Source organism: Anopheles marshallii, chromosome 3 (assembly GCF_943734725.1).
Source record: "Anopheles marshallii chromosome 3, idAnoMarsDA_429_01, whole genome shotgun sequence".
In the NCBI taxonomy this organism is placed as follows: domain Eukaryota; kingdom Metazoa; phylum Arthropoda; class Insecta; order Diptera; family Culicidae; genus Anopheles; species Anopheles marshallii.
In genome coordinates, this window is record NC_071327.1 from 77,278,083 (window position 1) to 77,297,289 (window position 19,207).

The 19,207-nt window shown below is 43.2% G+C and overlaps 1 protein-coding gene across 1 annotated transcript in view; it reads right to left on the minus strand.

Moving 5' to 3' along the window:
- The window catches only part of LOC128713478 (uncharacterized), a 32,363-nt gene that overhangs the window by 6,929 nt on the left and 6,227 nt on the right, over window positions 1-19,207 (minus strand). The window contains 10 exon segments of the mRNA XM_053808338.1: window positions 48-290; window positions 762-826; window positions 1,017-1,816; window positions 1,889-1,941; window positions 3,005-3,128; window positions 4,084-4,295; window positions 16,524-16,610; window positions 16,851-17,000; window positions 17,098-17,315; window positions 17,391-17,483. Coding sequence (XP_053664313.1) covers window positions 48-290; window positions 762-826; window positions 1,017-1,816; window positions 1,889-1,941; window positions 3,005-3,128; window positions 4,084-4,295; window positions 16,524-16,610; window positions 16,851-17,000; window positions 17,098-17,315; window positions 17,391-17,483 — 2,045 coding nt within the window.

A 19,207-nucleotide genomic window follows, 5' to 3' on the forward strand; every position in this document is an offset into this window, starting at 1 on the left:
TTGCTCCTCGGAGATTGCCGTCAGCGGGGAACTGTTCGGTAGAGAACACTCTTCCGCAATGACTTCCAGCGTAGTCTCAATCGGTTCCACAGTTGGCAATGGGTCCGTTTCAATCTCGTCCTGCAACATGGCCGGCGGTTGCTCCTCGGAGATTGCCGTCAGCGGGGAACTGTTCGCAAGCCGATCAAACACATCCGTGATCGTCATCGTGATCGGATGGGGTGACAGCACCTGCTGTATCGGAGAGTCCGGCGGTGACTGAGTTTCCAGCAGCAGCAGTTGTTGGGACACTTTCGGTTGTTTGAAACACTCAGGCTTGTTAGTATACCTTCTACCGTCGACGCTATCGGGTGTATTATCTTCACTAGCACCGTTACCAATTGTACTATCCGCTACACTAACGCTACTATTACTAGCTGCTACGATAACTACGGGATTTGATGGAGAACTATACGAATGCGTGTGTTGTTGTTCTTGGCGTGCTGCAGAAAATATGGTTAAGGTGGATTGGTTTGAGAGCATTGTTAGTGTGCCATACCGGTGTGTGTTGTGTTTTTGGCTAGTTATTCGGGTGTGTTTTTGTGTTGGAAAGGCAAAGGAAAGTGCATTGCATTGGACTGTACAGGTTAGGTTGACTGTAGGTTGTCGTGGTGGTTAATAAGGGGGCCAAAACTATACGGAGGTTGGGTTGCTACTGGTGCTGCTAGTTGAACGAAGGGTTATGGTAAACTGTAGGACCTGCGGCGGTCGGGATGACTTACCTCGATCTATTGGGATTTCTTTTCGGTCACCGTAACCGTTGGTGTTGGATTCGGTGGCGGAACTGCTGGAAATAATTTTAAAACAGGAGGAACGCGCATTAGAATATTTCCAAACAGAGTGAAGGGTAATAAATTCTATGGACAATCACATAAATACCGACAATGCAAACAAAGCTTCAGCAAGAATAAGCTCACTAAACTCTACTAAATCAACACTAGCTCCACGATGTTGGTCCCTTTTGTATCTGAACTCACCGATTGTCACCGGCCTCGGTGCGCTGTAGTAACTTCACATCATCGGTAATGACGTTATTGTTTGCCTCGAAAACATCATCCAGGAAGGGATTCGTAATGGCCGGATTGGTAGTTTCCACCTTTTCCGCTACCGGTTCCATACTGATCAGATCATCGATCTGCAAACCGACCGTACTGTGACCGTTGGTTTGGTTCTGTGTCGACTGTTCTGCCAGCAGCTGACTGTTGGTCGCCTCCGACAGGACATCCTCATTGACCGGCAGTGAGTTGATCGACACGAGGCTATCGGGCGGCAGCTGCTCTTCCAGCGAATCTTGTGTTTTGGACGAGGAGGATATACCCTCGCTCGTATCCTTACTGCTCGTAGCGGTTACTGCCGCGGGACGCTGTTTTGGTGCATTGCTTCCTGCATTCGCATTACCATCCGACTCGTACCCCTCGCAATCTGATCCCGCCTCCGAAAGATCGCTGATCTCGTCCGCATTCTTGTCGCCGATCAGTGCTTTCACCTCCTCTGTCGGCGATGGCACGAGCATGGCGATCGAGGATTCTGTGGTTTTTAGTTGCCGCTTGCGGAAAAGCCAATTCTCCTCCCACGTACCATCGGTGGCGTTCGATTTGAGTGATTGCAGATCGTCGTCCTCCGCACCGGAACCGGAACCGGTCGTATCGGACAGATCGGGCAGGGGTACTTTGTGCCGTTGGATGTAATCGCTCAGGTACGACTCGTCGGTATCGGAGAGTCGTCGTTCTCCGGGGGCTGTATAGCTGACGCCTTCGTGCAAATGGACGTCATCAGCCTGTTTGTGCGTGTGTGTTGTAGAAGATGATAAAGTATGATCTTTCGCAAAAAAATGACTCGTACGACTTACCGTTACGGACATCTGTCGGAGTGATTCTTTGCTCAGCAAACCCCGATGGCTGCCTGTAGAGGAATCGCATACCACAAGTACACGAAGCATGCAAAAAAGGGCAAAGAAACAAGATAGTGATGTAACCGTTTGAGGACACAATTGCGATCCTATAATAGACTGGCAAAAGCAATTGCAAAGGCACTACAGAAATAAGCACTAAACGGTCTTATGACCGAAGCGGAGGACACCTTTGTTTCAACCGTGGGGGAAGACCTTCAAACCGAAAACTGCGTTCTACGCCTGCGAAAAGTGAACCACTTCCTTAAAACCAACCTTCTCGGGTGTTGGGGAAAAGTTCAAGGCCAATAGATGGGTTCTATTTCAAGTATTACAAGTGGCTCACGTGCAGACATGGCTGGATATCGTGTATCGTGGTAAATCACTGCCAAACCAGACTGAGAAAGACTCAGGAAGATCTTCCTGACAAGTTGGGTCTAGCACGATGCACCGCACATGCAGGAAGTAGCAAGGACCTAATTGCATTACCCAAAAACAACGTTCTTGCCTTGTTCTTGTCTTGGATACGGTGGACACGCATTTTCCCAACAAACTAACAAATCGTCAAACGCATTAATGCAATTATTTTACCTCCCTCTGTCTGTCTTGGTTTTAAATTGCGATTTTAAAATTTGTCACACATGAAAGTACCACTTTTCTGGCGCCAAACGATTAAGGTAACCTTGTACATTAAGCTTTCTAACGTTCTGGCTAAGCAACCGTAATCCGTGACGAAGCATTACGAAGGCTTGAGCTTGGCTTGAGAAGGGCAGAAGACATTATTGAAGAAGGTTTGAAACTAGGCATTGTTGGGGAAAGAAAGTTTCATAATTGGATCAAATTTTCAAAAACCTCATGTTCGGTTTGGGGTCAATCGATATCGTAAAATCATGTTATATCTACACATTTCTTGTTGAAAATGTCCTCACTTGCCATTAAGGCTATTGATAAGAAAATAACTTCTGACATGGTATAGTGACTGTGGTCTCGTTACAAACTGGAACAGGAGCTGAATTCTACCAAAAGCACCTTAGAACATAACCACTAACAGATTCCAAATTATCACTATCAACTTACCCTCCTCGGACAGCAGATTGTGGTTGATGTCAACCGTACCGTACGGTGTGGCAGCACCGCTCGATTTCCCTGCCACGTCACCGCTGTTAGTGAAGTTTTTCGGATTCCGATAGTCGTCCACCACCTGAGGCGAGAAGAAAATATTCGATCACAAAGAACAGATAGATCGACACGATGATAACCGTGATCACGCTGAGCATCGCGCTCCCAGAAAGTGTTAGTTGCTGATTCTTCCCCTGCACAATATTGTTTAGAAATTAACTAAACTTAAGACGTGTTTAGATACACAGAAATGCAGAAATATTAAGACATCGAATCACTCCACTCACTACCGCAGGATGGAACAACTGACAAATTTAACCACGTTCTTAGGCCGCTCCGCGTGGTGTGCGTAGTTCCGTTCCGTAAGATAACAACTATCAAAGTGTTGCTGTCTGATGAACACGGCACTTATGAAGATGATAATATCTCACACCAAATAATATGATAGCCAACACCGGTTGTCACTCTTGCTTTGTACACTACCGCCCTGGTTTGCGCTCGTCTAGACACTGCAGCACTTTCTTGGCAGGAACTTGAGCGTACCGATGTGGCGGTTCTTCTGGCTGGACACGAACTGATTGTATGAAATTGCTCACGAACCAATTCGTTATGGACTCGTTGTTTTTTGTTTTTTTGTTTTCTTACTTTCACTCGGTTATCCCTCCACGTTTGACACACGAGCACCAGTGAGGGTGAGGGAATCCTTACAAGTGTAGTGAGGTTGCTAATGAAACCTTCTGGAGGTAAGCGTAGTGTCCACGACACCCAACACATGACTCGTGTGTCAAGCACATTGACCAACAGTTATGTTATGGGGACTCCTTTTCCAGTAGCTATCAACAAACCTTTCCAGTAGTAGGAAAGACTTTCTTCAGATTGGGAATCTTCCGATCCAGAGTTACAATCCAAATGTCACTCGTTAATCGGTCACATGAGCAACGGAGCGGATAATCTGCATAACAAAACAACGTAACACATTGGCTGGGAGACGGTGGGAGTATGCTCACGGAGAATGGAATCGCAAGGTGTACACCTACCTTATTTAATACCGCAGTGGCCAACAGCTGTTCGTACTTCTTCGGATCGAAGTACGGCAGATGCTCTTCCGGCCGTAGCGGAAGGCCACTGTGGTTCAGCAGCTCCGGCAGCTTGGCGATCTCTTCCAGAATCTTCTGTATCAGTCGCTTCAGCTCGAAGTGCTGATCGCTCGGGCTGTGATGCTGCTGTTGACCTTCCCATAGTGGTAGATCTATCGTGATGTAAATGTAAGTTGAATACAAAAAATTAAAGAATGAAAAAAATATAAACGATAATGTATAAATAGAAAGAAATAGTTCACATAACGTAAAGCAAAGAATTTGTAAGAAGGTCAGTGATATAAGAACAAAGATATAAAAACTCAAAACCATGCAGTAAAGAGGGAAACGAATTCAAACACACAAACAGAAACATTGCTAAAGTGCGTCAAAGTGAGTGATAAAGTGTTGGTGTGAATGCGTGTGTGTGTGTGTACTAGAAGTTGTCAAAGAAACAAGTTGTGCTGTTTGTACTAAAACGAGGGATGCTATTAATAATTTCACACTTAGCGGTGCGTCGGTTGAAAGAGAAGCTTTTCAAGATCACTCTCCATAGGAGCTGAAGTCACTTATGAGTAGCAACTAGTCACTGGTGTTGTTCCTTTTTTTGTGCGCTCTCCCCACTAATGTAATGTTAATGTTGTTTGCTGCCAGCAGCCGGCGGGAACGAAGAGGTGAAGGACACTAATGGTGCATCCGTGCACATCAGGTCGCGTATGTGGGCATGCGACAAGAATCGCTTAATCTGGCCACCAGCTTAGAGTAGACTTGGTCGCTTTAGTCATTGGCTATTTTAAGCTCGTTACATTTAGTCCGTCCGGGTCGGGTGGAGTGTAAAGTGTAATTACCGGTCGAGGGCAATCCTTGATTGAAGTCATCCTGATGAGCTCGCTTTAATTAGCATTCTACGCTCGATTCGATTAAGTTCTTTGCTATTTTGGTGTGCGTTAGGGGGCTCTAGGGCAAGCAAGCAAACAAAAACAATCTCTCGTCGACGTAAGGCAAACAGGAGTCGTCCATCTTGAACTGTTGAGTCGCGTGATGAACGTGCATGAATGTTTCTCTTTTTTAGCTCGGTTTGCGCTCTTACTACAATCAGTTTTATTCAGCTCGTTGTATGGGTTTTTTTTATGCAGACACGATCCAAACTACTAATTACGTCAATGGCCAAGATCAACAAACCTCAAGAGCAAGGTGACACACAAAATATGGCGACCACCGAAAAAAAATAATGAATTAAAAAAAAACATCTATTCGGTCCAGTTTTTAACTGTTGTATATAAATTAAACACAAATTGTTTTTGAACAACAGTTCCAGTTCCGTTTTTGAGTTTTATGTGTTAACTTCCGTAAAGAAAGCGTCAATTTTTTCACGTACTGCTGATACAAGCTTTTAGTTGGAGATAGAGCCTTATGTCCTTGAGAGTAACATTTTTATCGTTTTGACCTTAGTAGATTGTTGACTCAAAATTTCACATCACTGATAAGGATTGAATGCTTGATTTTCTGAACAATAATATTTAAATGACGTTTTCCATATCTGCTGGAAAAACAAGCATCAACGCACCGCACGATTTCGGCCCGCAATCCAATGAAACTGTGCAAGATTGCCAAAAACTGAATCAATAACCAGCGACCCGAGTATAAACTCGAAATCGAAAACTGCAGCAAATGAACCGAACGCAGGCAAAACAGAAACCGAAACCAGAAAGAAACGCAACAACAAAACAACGGCACAGTGAAGCACGACCAAATGGCTTCGTTCGTTCCGGCCGCCTGCTTGCCGGTCGTGAAACTTTGGACCAAAACATTTGTCTTCTAGTGTGTGTTTTTCTTGCTGCTATGCTTCGGGTTCTTGTGCTGCGTCTTGTCGTGGTCACTTGAACTCATCAACCGTCAACAACCAAGCACTGTCCGCACTGCGCAAATGGTGCGTCGATCGTTGGCTCCGATTGATCACGCAAATTACCATTGACCGCGTGCGTATGTGTGTGTGTGTGTATGTGTTGGAAGAAAGGGAAGGAAGAGGGGGGAAGGAGGCTTCCTTCAATCACACTTGCGTGTTTTCCACATGAGTGACTGACGACAAGCACTTGTACCATCTTCGTTTTTGTCTCTTATATTGCCAAAGGGGAAGTTCCCTACTGTCGGCACTATTTGCATAGGGAAATCAATTGCATTATGCCGATTTCATGCATGAGTTACCCTGCTCCGTTGCGGTTTTTTCTGTTTTGGGATTGCTTTTCGATAGACGTAAAAAAGAGAGCATGAAGGAAGAAATGTAAAGCACCTTTACTGATCGCTTTTTAATCGTATAAAATGCAAAAATGCGGTTCATTTGATTCGTTGGCCAATCGAAGGAAATGGCATTTAACTCATTTCCCACCATTTTGTGCAGAGCATAACTGCAATCAGGTTATATCGTGCAACGTCCTTCAACGTCCTTCGTCCTTCGTGAGTGCAAAACCTGTTTCACTCGGTACGAACTTAATTTCCCTCAATGTCCGTTTGCTTTGTTTGCTCTCTTTCTACCCTACCCTCGCAGCATTGAAATCGAGATGCAAATGGTTCCTCCCAGAAGCAGCAGCGGCCGGTGGCACAGGTGGCCCGTGAAGGGCACGAAGGTCGCACGCGAAATTGAAGAGCGAAAGGTGACCGCGTATCGCGTCCGTTTGCGTACGGTGTCAAGTTCACCGTCGCGCAAAATGGCCGTTAATCTTGGTAGCTTACTCGCTGATTTGGTGCTGCGTTCTCTGCGCGAAGTTCGTTTCAGGACGGGCACTGGCGATAAAACATCGGGCGGCGCCGTGACTGTAATTTATTTTCGCTCACCGTAATCAAAGTTCGAGCACGGTAATCTGTGTTTCGGGCGCATTTCGGTACGATCAGACGTGGTCAGGTTATCCGGGTGGATAAATATTGATAATTCTTTGAAACTAGCGCGGTGTATCTACGGTAGGAACTCTGCATTGCTAGCGCCTTGACCATGGAAAGATAGTTTAATCAGAATGATATTACACACACCTTCATCAGGGACGTTAAGACATACGCGTTGAATTAAATAAACAAAAAAACAATATCTTAAGGCTTTAAGGCAAAATAATCGATGTTTTATTGGAGATTGAGGAGATTAACCGGTATTAGTACATAACTAGATATGGACTAATCTGTGTAGAAAGTTATGTATTGTTTACTGTTTGTACTGCAAAATATTTTGCTTACATGAATAAAATAATAATGTGCTGAAAATTATCCAACAATGAACGCGACTCATGGAAGATGTTCTATGGATTACATTGCAACTGAAGTGTTGTCAAGGGAAAGAATCTTATTTCAATATGTTTCATGAGTTTTTTTTTTCTAAACAAAGTTATAAGGTGGGATAAACTCTGGGATGTTTATTATGAGCTTCCGAATCTACATGAAATCCGAATCTACGATCAAATCATGTGGCTTATGTGTTTCAAATGGAAATAAAAGAACAGCTTCCAAAATATTTATTTCATATTAGTCATTAACATCCCCTGATCGAATTCCACTAGACTTGAAAGTGTAAGATGACTAAATGGGTAAAGAACGTTAAAATGTATCACATAAGACTGCATCACCATCATACCTGTAGTATTCGACATGTGAATCACTAGTACAAAGTGTTTCGGAACCACTAAACAATTCCCTCGATGGGGCTATTTTTCCGTACTGAATCACAAATCCATCTTCCCGATGTGTAAAGAAACAAACACAAAATAATAAGATTAAAATCAATTACACCTTTTTGCTGTACGCTTTCAAATGGTTAGTTATTCGATAGCCATATCGGAATAACCATACAGCATGAAGATGTGCCGAATACATTTAACGCGCCCGATCATCGTGACTGTGGTGAGTTTTACTTCCCCGGCGAAAGGTGAAGTTAATGCGATTTTTCCATTGCAAATTTCAGCGAAAGGATGAACGCATCACTACTTCCTGATTTATCACCGTAGATAAATTGCGCCCAGTATTACCTAACGTAACACCATAAGATAAACGCGAAGATAAGTTGGGAAATGAATAGAAATCTACAGTGTCGCTCAATGTCGCTTTTCTTGTTACAAAATATTGTGTGCTGCGCATTGAACCACCGAACGATAGCGTCCTTCACACTTTATCAGCATTTAAATAAAATATTTCCAATGTCACAGCAGTAGTCAACTCTCTCTAGTTCACGCGTCTCGCAATCGATATCTCATTTTGCGCCTCAAATTAGTCCGTCTCATTTGACTGTTTTGATACGCCGATCCGGTGCTATTTGCATTATTGCATCGATTGCTTACCGCAACGATTGACTAATGGTGAAACGGTTGACTCACAATGGGCAAACATGATTGCTTAAATGTAACTCTCATCTAAGTTACCTTTACTGTACGCCATTATTATGGCTTTTTGTTCTAGAGCTTACCTAGCACAACTTGTAGGATGTAGACGGCCACGTATGACAAGACAGCGGTGAGTAGGTAACAGGTAAGGAACGAACAGCTGCAGAATTCCATTTTTGTGCTTTTTTGTTTAAAATAATTCACTTAACCAACCGCAACACTATTATACACATTTAGTTTACGCCTCTTTTAATTTACGCTCCCCTTCCAGTGACGCTTCTAATAGGGGGGTGGAAAAACTCAAAATTATACGCAATCACTTTTCGAACTGTTCGAACACTTTTCTATCCGCGCTGAGATGAATTTCTCGTTCCATGAGTACAACCGGCAAGAGTGAGCATTAATCAAGCAACTGAATCGGTCTCATCCAAATCGTTGGTTTCGATGTTCCTTCCCCACCCAGTCAAGATGCTTTTTGCATATGCCATCAAAGATTTTCCTTCAAAATTTGCCCCTCCTAACTTCCCTCCCACCAAACTGCTCCATCGCCGGTACCACATGCGGTCGCTGAAAATCTCTTCATTCCACCACCCCTATTTTGTGACACTTTTCCGCGGCATTGCTGTTGCCTGGGATCGTCTTGCGTGGAAATTGTTTTCCCCACGCCGCTCCGGGAGGCACAACTTAATTAAATTTTCTGCCCACTTTTGTCACCTTCGGGGAGGGTTTAGAATAAAAGCGGAAGCGTAACGGAAGGCTGGAGTGTAATAGTTTCCCGCGATGGTGATCAGAAACGGTGGTTGGGCATGTGCGCTGGAGGGCACTGGATTATTGGAAAAGTTTCATTGCCATTCAAGTGATGCTGATGGGAAAGCTCCCACCAAGTAAGTGGAAGCTTAAAACAGCAGAAAAAAACCAAGCAATCGGGCGTGTGCGTGAAGGTTAGATTCGAATCGAAGCAATCGTGGCTGAAATCATTTTTGTTTTGTCGATAGTGGTAGTAAAGATACAAACAAACAAAAAAGTCACACAATGAATTTTCCTCCAGTTTCCACACAGGTTCGCCACCGTAAGTTTGTGATTCGAGCCAGATAAGGGATAGATTTCGTACTCCTCGACGCGGGCCGATAAGATAAATTTTTGATTTATTTACACTTCTTCTGCTGCCGCTATGACGACAGATCTGTTGCGTTGCCCTTTACTAACATGCCTTCCTCCGAAAAGAAGCACGATAAAACACCGCAGTGGATTAGAAGCGCTTAGGAACGGTTCCGTTTGTCTGGTGGTGGAAAAGGGATTAAAAGATTGTATTGTTTTTCAAGGGGGATTTATGAAGGGATTGAACCAAAATACCTCGATAATACAAAGTAAAATAATCGTTTTAATACATACGAAAAGTTTGAACTGCATCAAAAAAAGGAATTAAGCTCGAGACTTCCAAAACACCATTCGGAAGGTGTTGTTCATCCCAATTGATGCTAGCATTGTTCAGAATGTTAAAATCAAAGTGATTAAATCGAAAATGAAATGATGATGTTTTTGCTTCCATTTATTGTTTCATAAAACACCTAACGTACGTACCCAGAAGCGGAAGCAGAAAAGCTGCTATAAATCAAACTTTCCCATCACGTCTAGCTCGCGCAAGCTTGTGAAAATATAAAAAAAAAAACGATGATTTAATGCATTTCGTATTAATTCTATTCCATTAAGAAAACTTTTCATCTTCGTCGTGAATATTTCATGACATGGTTCTTGTGGGTAGGGTGAGGGGGTGCCATTTTCCAGGAAAACAGAACACCGTAAAAGCACAACTGAAACCACAAATTAACCACACGCGGTTCGAACTGAAATCGCCTGCAGACACAGTGGCACAGTGCACTTCCTTCCGGGCAGTGGGTGGCAATAACAATCAACCCAGCAGCAAAAACAAAAAAAAAAACACACACATAAACAACTGGCGATAATGCGGAAAATTCATTGGAAGTGAATGGGACTTTTTCCAAATGCCAAACCCCACAAACACGATGGTAAAAAACACACGCATCCCGTTCAAGCACGCTTGTCACTGTGTGTGTGTGTGTGTGTGGTCCCAAAAAGCGAAAGGTTTAAAAGCCTTATACCAATATTAATGGGGTGTGATCGGTTAAATTGTTAATCGGGCTTAAACCGCGAGTGTGCACGATACCAAAGCTGTTTCCTCGAAGGTGGAAAAAAAAACTCTCCCCCCGTTGTCGACAATACCAAAATTGATGCAATAATGTTTCTACAAATAAATAAATGCAAACATTGCGCGCACCGTATGGGCTGATAAGAGCGAAGACACGGACGTCGACGATGACGATCCTCCTTCTTTACTACTATCTGTCCGTTTATGATGACTTATTCATTTGGTTCGTTTCGATTTTCGGTTCGATTTCGGTTGCACTCGGTTGTAACTTTTCACCACTTTCCACATGGTTGGAAAGCCCACTGACCGGTCACTAATTGGGAATAATAAAGCAAGTCCTCCAAAAGTGTGTCTGGTCGGGTTTCATTTTGCCGGGTGCAAGAGGATGATCCAATAACGAAATGGTTGTTACGATTGATACAATTTCGTGAAGAAATGTGGTTTCACTTAATCAGGCTTTCATTAAGATGAATATTTATCCTAAAAAAAACATTAGTTTTGCTATTTCAAGTTGAAGTTGTAAACATTACAAATAATTGCTTTTAAACTTTTACTCAAATAACTTACAATTTGAGAGTGAAAAGTATAAATTTTGGTATAAGCAATACTATTGGTTGTCTAAATTCAGTATCCAATGTGACCTTTAGAGTATATTCTTGCACTATCAACAATATACTAATTTAAAATCTTTCATAGAACACACCACAAACATGAAGATGTAAAAATGTTTCTCATCGGTATTAATAGATACGGAACCAAAAGCGTATCACAATAAGGAAACACTGATTCCTTGCCAAAATTTGCATCCACACCACCCGAACCACCTGCGCGTGATTGCAAAACCAAACTATCATCGAAGAAAATCGACCGGCCTGGCTAAAGTATTAAGGCGCCTGCAGCGTTATATCAACGTGATACCGAAAGCCACCACACAATCAATCAAAACACGGCAATCATTTCAATTTACGGCCAGCAAAACTTCTTTCCCGCAGCACGGCGTTGGATGCGATTTATGATTCGATGCCCACCATCACCATCGATAGCTCCGCTGGCAACACGCAAAGACGAAGGATTTATGATCCCGGTGCAATCGCGTACGCAATACGCGATGCAATGCGAAGCTGTGAAGTGCCGTCGGTCCGCTGTGGTAATCACATTTGGTCCCACACCGTATCGAAGAACCGACCAAGCGCAAATTCGGTGGCAAATTCGATTCCAAGCGCTAAGAGGACATAAATCCTTCGGCGATGTAACTGGGACACGTAGCTACGGTGTAAGCAACGAGCGTCCATCACAACAATCGGTGAGGTCCGTTTCTTGTTATCGAAGGAGAAGTACCGAACGACTGGGACTGGGTTTAGGTGGACCTGTGGTACCTCATTCCTGTCCAGGCGCTGGTAATACGTTCCGGAAGGGCTAGGGAAATTGAAGAAATCAGAACGAACACTTTGGAATGAGACCATCACACAGGTGCTCGACGAACACTGTTAGCGCTGCTCTTATCTCGTACCAATCACTGTAATCGCGTCCGACTTAGGGGTGATTTCGTTTCGACCATACACACTAACAAGTCGCAGGTTAAGCGCAACTCATGAAACTGGCGTGTATTGCTTCTGCTTCCTCTACACCCATTAGGTCACTTGTTATACACTCGCTTATCAGAACTTCCCCTAAACAGGGGTTGATCCACTAAACTCTCCATGTCGCCGACCCCCCAGTCCCCTTCGTGATCAACACTGTCTCACTGCTGGAAGCGATTAAATAGCACTATTACTCTTGTATGATCACATCGCGCATTCTCGCAACTTCAAGGGTGACGAATAACAAAAAAAAAAAACGAAAAAGCACACACTTTTATTATCACGCGCCCAACTCTACCTTGTGCTGTTTGCCTTTCTTTACAGGCCGATGTTCGAGTCGCGAACCGCGTCGACCGCCACCGTTATCGTGCGCGCCCCGTTCAAAAACTGAACCGACCCACGACAAGCGACCATCGGTAAACCCGCAACAGGTACCGCACGCGTGCACAGTGGTATCGGTGGTGGTAACAAAACATTGTGGCCAATATTTCGAGAGATTGCTTTAAAATCGCTGTGCTGATTGTCTATAAGAAGCTTTTTGGAATACTTTTCATGAAGTGTTGGCATTTTAAAAGACAACTAGAGCATAGAGTTTTAGTACTAGTTCAAGCTCAAAATTGAAGAATTTCCAAAACGCCTAAAAGTATGCAACTTATGTGTTTTAGGTAACTTTTAATGCTTAGTAGAGTAAACGATGTTAATTTTGTAAATAATTTTTGTCTGAAATTTATCGCTGAGGCATTTATTATTATTCAATTAGCTCATTAAATATTGTTTATAGTTATTTTTTATCTTTGGTTCATATTTAATGCAAAAATTATAGTAAATAGATTTTTTTTTACCTACAGTAATTTCGAATTAGAAATTCAATCAAGCAATGGGTTAATAAAAAATCTGCTGTGTACTCCGATTCATTGTGTCGTTTTATTTAATTTAAAATACTTCACGTGGAAGTTACTTTGGCCGATTTTTATTCCGCTGTGCATTACCGCAATCTGCTTCTCTCTCGCTTGTTAATCGGTCCGAAAAGATGCGTGACGTTGGGCCGTGGTAAAAGAGGGGTTTGTTTGGGAGCTTCCACGGAACACCACGTTGCGTGCATGAAGAGGTTTTATTTCCCACCAAAAACAAGAGAACGAGTGTGAAAGGGAGAGAGAGAGAGAGAGAGATTGCGAGAGCTTGTGGAAGCTCGAATGGATTAGTCCTTGGTGGCGGAAACAGGCGCAATTTAAGCGTTTACCAAAGTATTCACTTGTCTGCGGCTTTGTGGCAGTGCACGGTGTCGATCGTTTCGAACACACGAGATAGTACTCATGCTCAGCTAGATATTGTTGAGCAGCCAGTGGAGCTTAAAGTTTCGGTTGCAGACGTCACGTGCCGGTATACTTGAATCTGTTGTCCATAAATAGACAACACGTTTTGTCATTTCTCTCCCTGGTCTGTGTGAAGTGACCGGGAAGGCTTTCAATCTTCAATCAACGTAACGCGCGACACGACCTTAAGAAGGCCAGCAAAAGCGAAGGGAGATGACTGTTAACACATTTCCAGGCCGGTTCCTGTTGCTTGCTGCTGTCATCTTTCCGTTTGGAGCTTTTGATTATGCAAAGTGAGCGTTGGAAGTATGAGTAAATGAGCAACCCCGCGGGCTGGAATGGGTGAAAAGGTGAAATGAAACTGAACGAGGATCGCGAGATGGAGCGATACCGTTTGACACTTATCGACGGGCATGGATCCACACGACGGTTAAGACGGAAGCGGGCATAAATGTGGGAATGGATGAAGGAATTATGCAATTAAGGCACAGGTGATTGTTGACAAACCAGTGTGGTTATGTTTAAATATGTTTACCAACCGATTTGAGAGACAAGGAAAAAAAGAAAATACACTAGCCAATGCAAACAATGTCGTGGAATGTCACCTTATAAGCATTTGTCTTATCAATTAGCTTTGCAAACAATTATTCCAAACAGATGGTCTAGAATAGACTCTCGTCAACCTTTCTATGGCAAATTCCACGTGATGACAGTGGCTTCGCGGTAAAACAGAACGGGGTTCAAAAATCTGCCTATCATCGTTATCATCATCATTATTGTTTCTATCAGCACCAACGCCAGCGACGTTTATCAATCACAACCACTTACAGCACCGAATATAGCAATGCGTAGTTTGAGTAGGTACTGGCAGCGAGTAATGCTATTTCACGCAATTCACGATACGCTGCCCTTAACATTTGATTTTTTATCTATCGATTGGTGGATGAGCGGAATCATATGGGGGGTTTATTTATGTGTGGAGCAGTAGAAGAAGGAATAATTCCGTCAGTTGAGGGGAGAAGACTGCTTTATGTTGCGCCCCTGAATTATCCACCAGGTGAGATTGGAATGTTTACCACGTGAAAGAACAAAATGAAGCTTCTCTTTAGTGAATTGATAATGGAATCGATTTCCTTTTCGATTGAATTGTTTGTGACAACAATTGGAATGAAAATATCACTCCCGAGTCCCGAGTCTGAGTCGGTCAGCGTCGCTGTACATCAAGAACAGGTTTTCGTTGGACACCTTCAAACCCGCCACCCCGAACATCAAACAATGAAGAGCTTGATTGGTATTGGGAAGATGCCTGCACCGTCACATATTTGCCAAAGTCACCTGAATGATATTCGAATGAGTCACGGAGGAGCGCAAAAAAGAGTGGATGAATAACCGTTGAAATTAATGCAAAACCTGATGCGTACGGTTAAAACGGACAACTTAAATTTGAATCCTTTGCTGATGATTCAGAAATTGTGTTTTTTTTTTACACTGAAACAGTTTGCTGCATGAGGGAAGTGTTCTACCGCCTGGACTGGTTTTAATCCGTAGCCGAAAAAACATGGGACACAGGTCCCAGCCCATACTGACGTTGATAAAATGAGATTGCTGTTTTGGCGGATGGGAGCGCACGGATCGTACGTGCTAACGTGACACGATGTGACACATATGCTCCCTGACCGTAATGATGGATTGTTTTCGTGTTTCGCGCTCAACTGGCGTGAACTGGCGAGTCCTCACCAGTAGGGCCGACCTAAAAGGATGGCAAGTCATTTGCGAATACGGTCAGATATTTTACTGGACCGAGTGGACTACAAATTGCTACTCGATAGAGAATACTATTTTTTGTTTTTGGGAGATGTTGTTTCGAAGCCTTTTCTCTTACTACAGTGTGGAACATAAGTGTGCAACTCATGTATATTATGTTTATGCAGGAAATTTGTTGTGCTGATTCCAAAATAACAATTTACAGATATAAGAACCAACAAATCTTTGACTAAATTCTGCTATAACAGTAAAAAAATATTGCGAATTGTTATACAATTATAAGCATTGTGTTTCGATACATGTTTAAATGCAAAAGACTTATTTTTGTTAACTAACGTAAAACAAAATAAATTAATGAATTGTTACAAATTTATATCACGCACTGTACTGTCTACTCCAATTGACCATCGCCCATTGTGTACGACAGTTTTAGTGCAGCTTCCTCCTACGTGCAGGAGGTGTGACACATTTTTGTAAAATGTAATTTATGATCACCCGGTTCGACGGGCGGAAGTGAACGGTACCGAAACGGAAAACATCGGATCGTTTCGGATTCGCTTTCCAGCAGAGTACGACGCGTGCACACGGCGCTGGGCGAAGGTCATGGATAAGTTTGCTGAGAAAATTACACCCCTTTCGCACTGTTGCCCACCGTGGCCTCCCTTTCGACCCAGGGGCGAGAGTACAAACGATCGTGGCGGGAGCGTAGGGCATATAAAGTAATCAATTATAACACCGGTGTGCTTCCGGAGCGTAAACTCGGTCCAGTGTATATGTGTGAGTTGCACTCAAGTTCAAGCACACGCCGCCCGGTGCGATAGAAATCGTTTGCGCGTGGTGCAGTAAAGAGGCCTGAAAGCACCTGGTGGAAAATAATAAGCACGATAAGGATCGCAGATCGTGTACTGCCAAGGGCAGCGATTTGGTGCCGCGCTCCTGGCAGGTGGCAAGCGGAAGTAAGTGAAGAAGCAAATTGGTCTAATAAGATGCGTGCGAAATAGAGTAAATGAAGATAGTAGAATAGAATACTTGAAACGTCGAATAACGGAGGCTGCATTGGTGCGAACATGCAATAAGAATTATTCGACTGTAGGATAGACCTTGGACATACAACAGAAACCGGTGCGTGTACATAGGATGCTACGAGTGATCTCAGGTGAAGTGAGCTGATTGTGGCAAGACTGTTTGCCTCGGTTGCCACTGGTTGACTGTTTCTTACCCGACATTAGTGAGTGATGGATCGAGAGTTCAAGATTGTACAGACACCTGCTCAAACGTGTGTGGAACTTGCGAAAAAGTCTTATATCTGTAGGGTGAATCAAGAAAATATGAGTGTCCAATGTTTGAACCTTCAGTCCGTGAGAAACGAAAAGCTCACGGGCTTTTTCGTTTGCTTCGCGCGTGAATGTGTGATGGTTAGGCAATCCGCATTGCATGGGACTCGAAGGCGCATTCGCGTTACTCGAACCGATTCGAGCAGTTGCTAGCGTGACGCTTTTGAATGCAATAGGGGGGTTATTCGCAAACTCCCCGTATATGTACTTACAGCTTTCATGTTTCATTAGCTGCCCTACGGACACATCGTCCAGCGGACCGTGCAGCATGCTCGACAACAGCTCCTCGATGAATTCTCGCACCTTTATACGCTGGTTGGACGAAACCGTGGAGCTCGTTGTACTGCGCGCGTCATCGGTGTCTGGGGGTGAGAAAATACGAGGGTAGAGGGTAAACCGCAGCCAAATAAAAAGGGCACACGAAATGGAAAATGGTAACTGGTGCTGCTGGTGGCTTACCCAAACCAAGCCCGAGTAGATTGGCTTCCTTCAGCTCTACCGGGCCGGGCTGTTTGAGCCGGGCGGTCAACTGATTCAGCAACCATTCGCCCGCTTTTTGCTGGATTACGCGATTCGATTGACACCCGGTACATTCCCAGATACCGATCGATTCCACCCACTGGCAGCAGTTCTCGCCGCGGCAGACCAGTTTTTCGCAACCGCGGCATGTTGCGAAGCTGAGCGGTTGGGAAATGAAAGCAATCAGAAGGGATTAGATTCGTTGGACGGGTTGGACGAAACGAAGCACTTACCTGTCTGTACTTTCGAGTTCGATGTTTACGTTACACATGTAACACTCTGCCGCATCAGGCTTCCGGGAAGAACGCCGTCTATGGCTGAGCTTGCTGCAAGTGATTGAGCACATTTCGAAAGATGGTAGTTTTAGTAATATGTGAGAAAAGGTCTATATTAGTTTTATAAACTAAAATTGTTTATCAATAACTACTTCTAATTTCAATAATAACTATTACCAATAAATTTATTCAATCGCAGTCACACATTCTATCCAGTTAATCTCTTGGATTTATAGAGCAACATTTTTGATTTCAATATCAGCTAATCCCCATCGCACCGGGAGAATTCATTTCGCATCAACTATGGAGTGACATTTCACTCCAATCAACAAACTAACACCACACGCTATAGCCAACCAATTAATTAGACATGCATCGTTGGTGATTGCAACTCGGTGACGCCTTCCTGTGGACCGGTTCATTAATTCCTGGAAGCATTAATTCCGTTCACATTCGTCGATTAACTCGCTCATCGATTTGTGTGTTCGGGTTGGCCATCGAAAAGTGCGTCAACTCTACGTCAGATACAGAAGCTAGGTATCGTCCGGCAGTAGTTGTTAAGGAAAGCACCATTCAACATCCCAGTGACCCCCACTCCTAAATACTGCCAACAAATGTCACCACGTGCGAGAAGCACCATACCAACGCGCGGACACATAGCGGGAGCTTATATCATAGCGGGGGCTTGTAGCCATTGCCGTTTGGTAAACGCGGTCGAATCGATGTAGCAACCTGTGTATCGTATTGGCGTGATGGAGCTGATGTCGTTTTAAGCACAGGCGTAAGCCACTGCACGTTGAGTGAGTGTGTGGAAAAACAAACAAATGAGGAAACGGCATAACAATTTGCAGATGATAAAGTGGATCTCTCTCACGGTGTTCAGGCAATCGAATGGCCTATACCAACACAGTCGTGAGATCAAATCTAATTTTAACCGGTTCTTGTTAGTTTAGTGAGCCAATTTAAACCAATGAAAGAGATGAATATCGAAAATGTTCTAAAACAAATAAGCTTTATTATGTCACATGATAAATCAATTTAAGCACTTAAATAACAAAAGAGAAGAAAATTTGAAACTACTCTTGTTAAGAATCAAATTGTTAAGAAATTGTTCCTGAAAAGAAACCATACCAGTTTTGAAGGTATAAATAATGGTAATATCTCCTCGTCTCGTAACATTTCTCCTAATATGCATAATGATTGTTTCCCCAAACATCTTACGCACATCGTAATAAACGTTTACAATGCACCTGGATGAATGGACTCTCGTATGCGAAGAAAGTAGTCTAAGGAACGGAAGAAAGAAACTCTTTCCAGCTGGCCAGTTCATGTACTTCCTGAGCAAATCTTTCACCGTGAAAGATTAATTGATCGTAAAACATGCCACTATGTTGGATGTTGGATGTGCATGGATTATCAACCCGCATCTTCGACGGTCCCTTTTCATCAAACGCATCAGCCAGTTGCATCATGGTAAGGTGCAATTAATTTTCACGAGTAACGCGTACATAACGATTATCTGTGATGTTCAAGGTTGTTAATTTTTTTAAAGGTAAGATCATTAATTACAGTGGTGCTACTAATAGTGTGTCAAGCTATCTCGTTATTCATTGATTCAGTTGTCCAATAACTTTAATTAACCAACAATTAAAAAATTGGATCACGTTTACCATGTTTGTTTATGCATGTGAACCACCAAAATGTTGAATAATAAATATTTTCAAAAGTTTTTCATTTGAGCGAAGTAAAAAGTATATATAACTCAAATGTTAAAT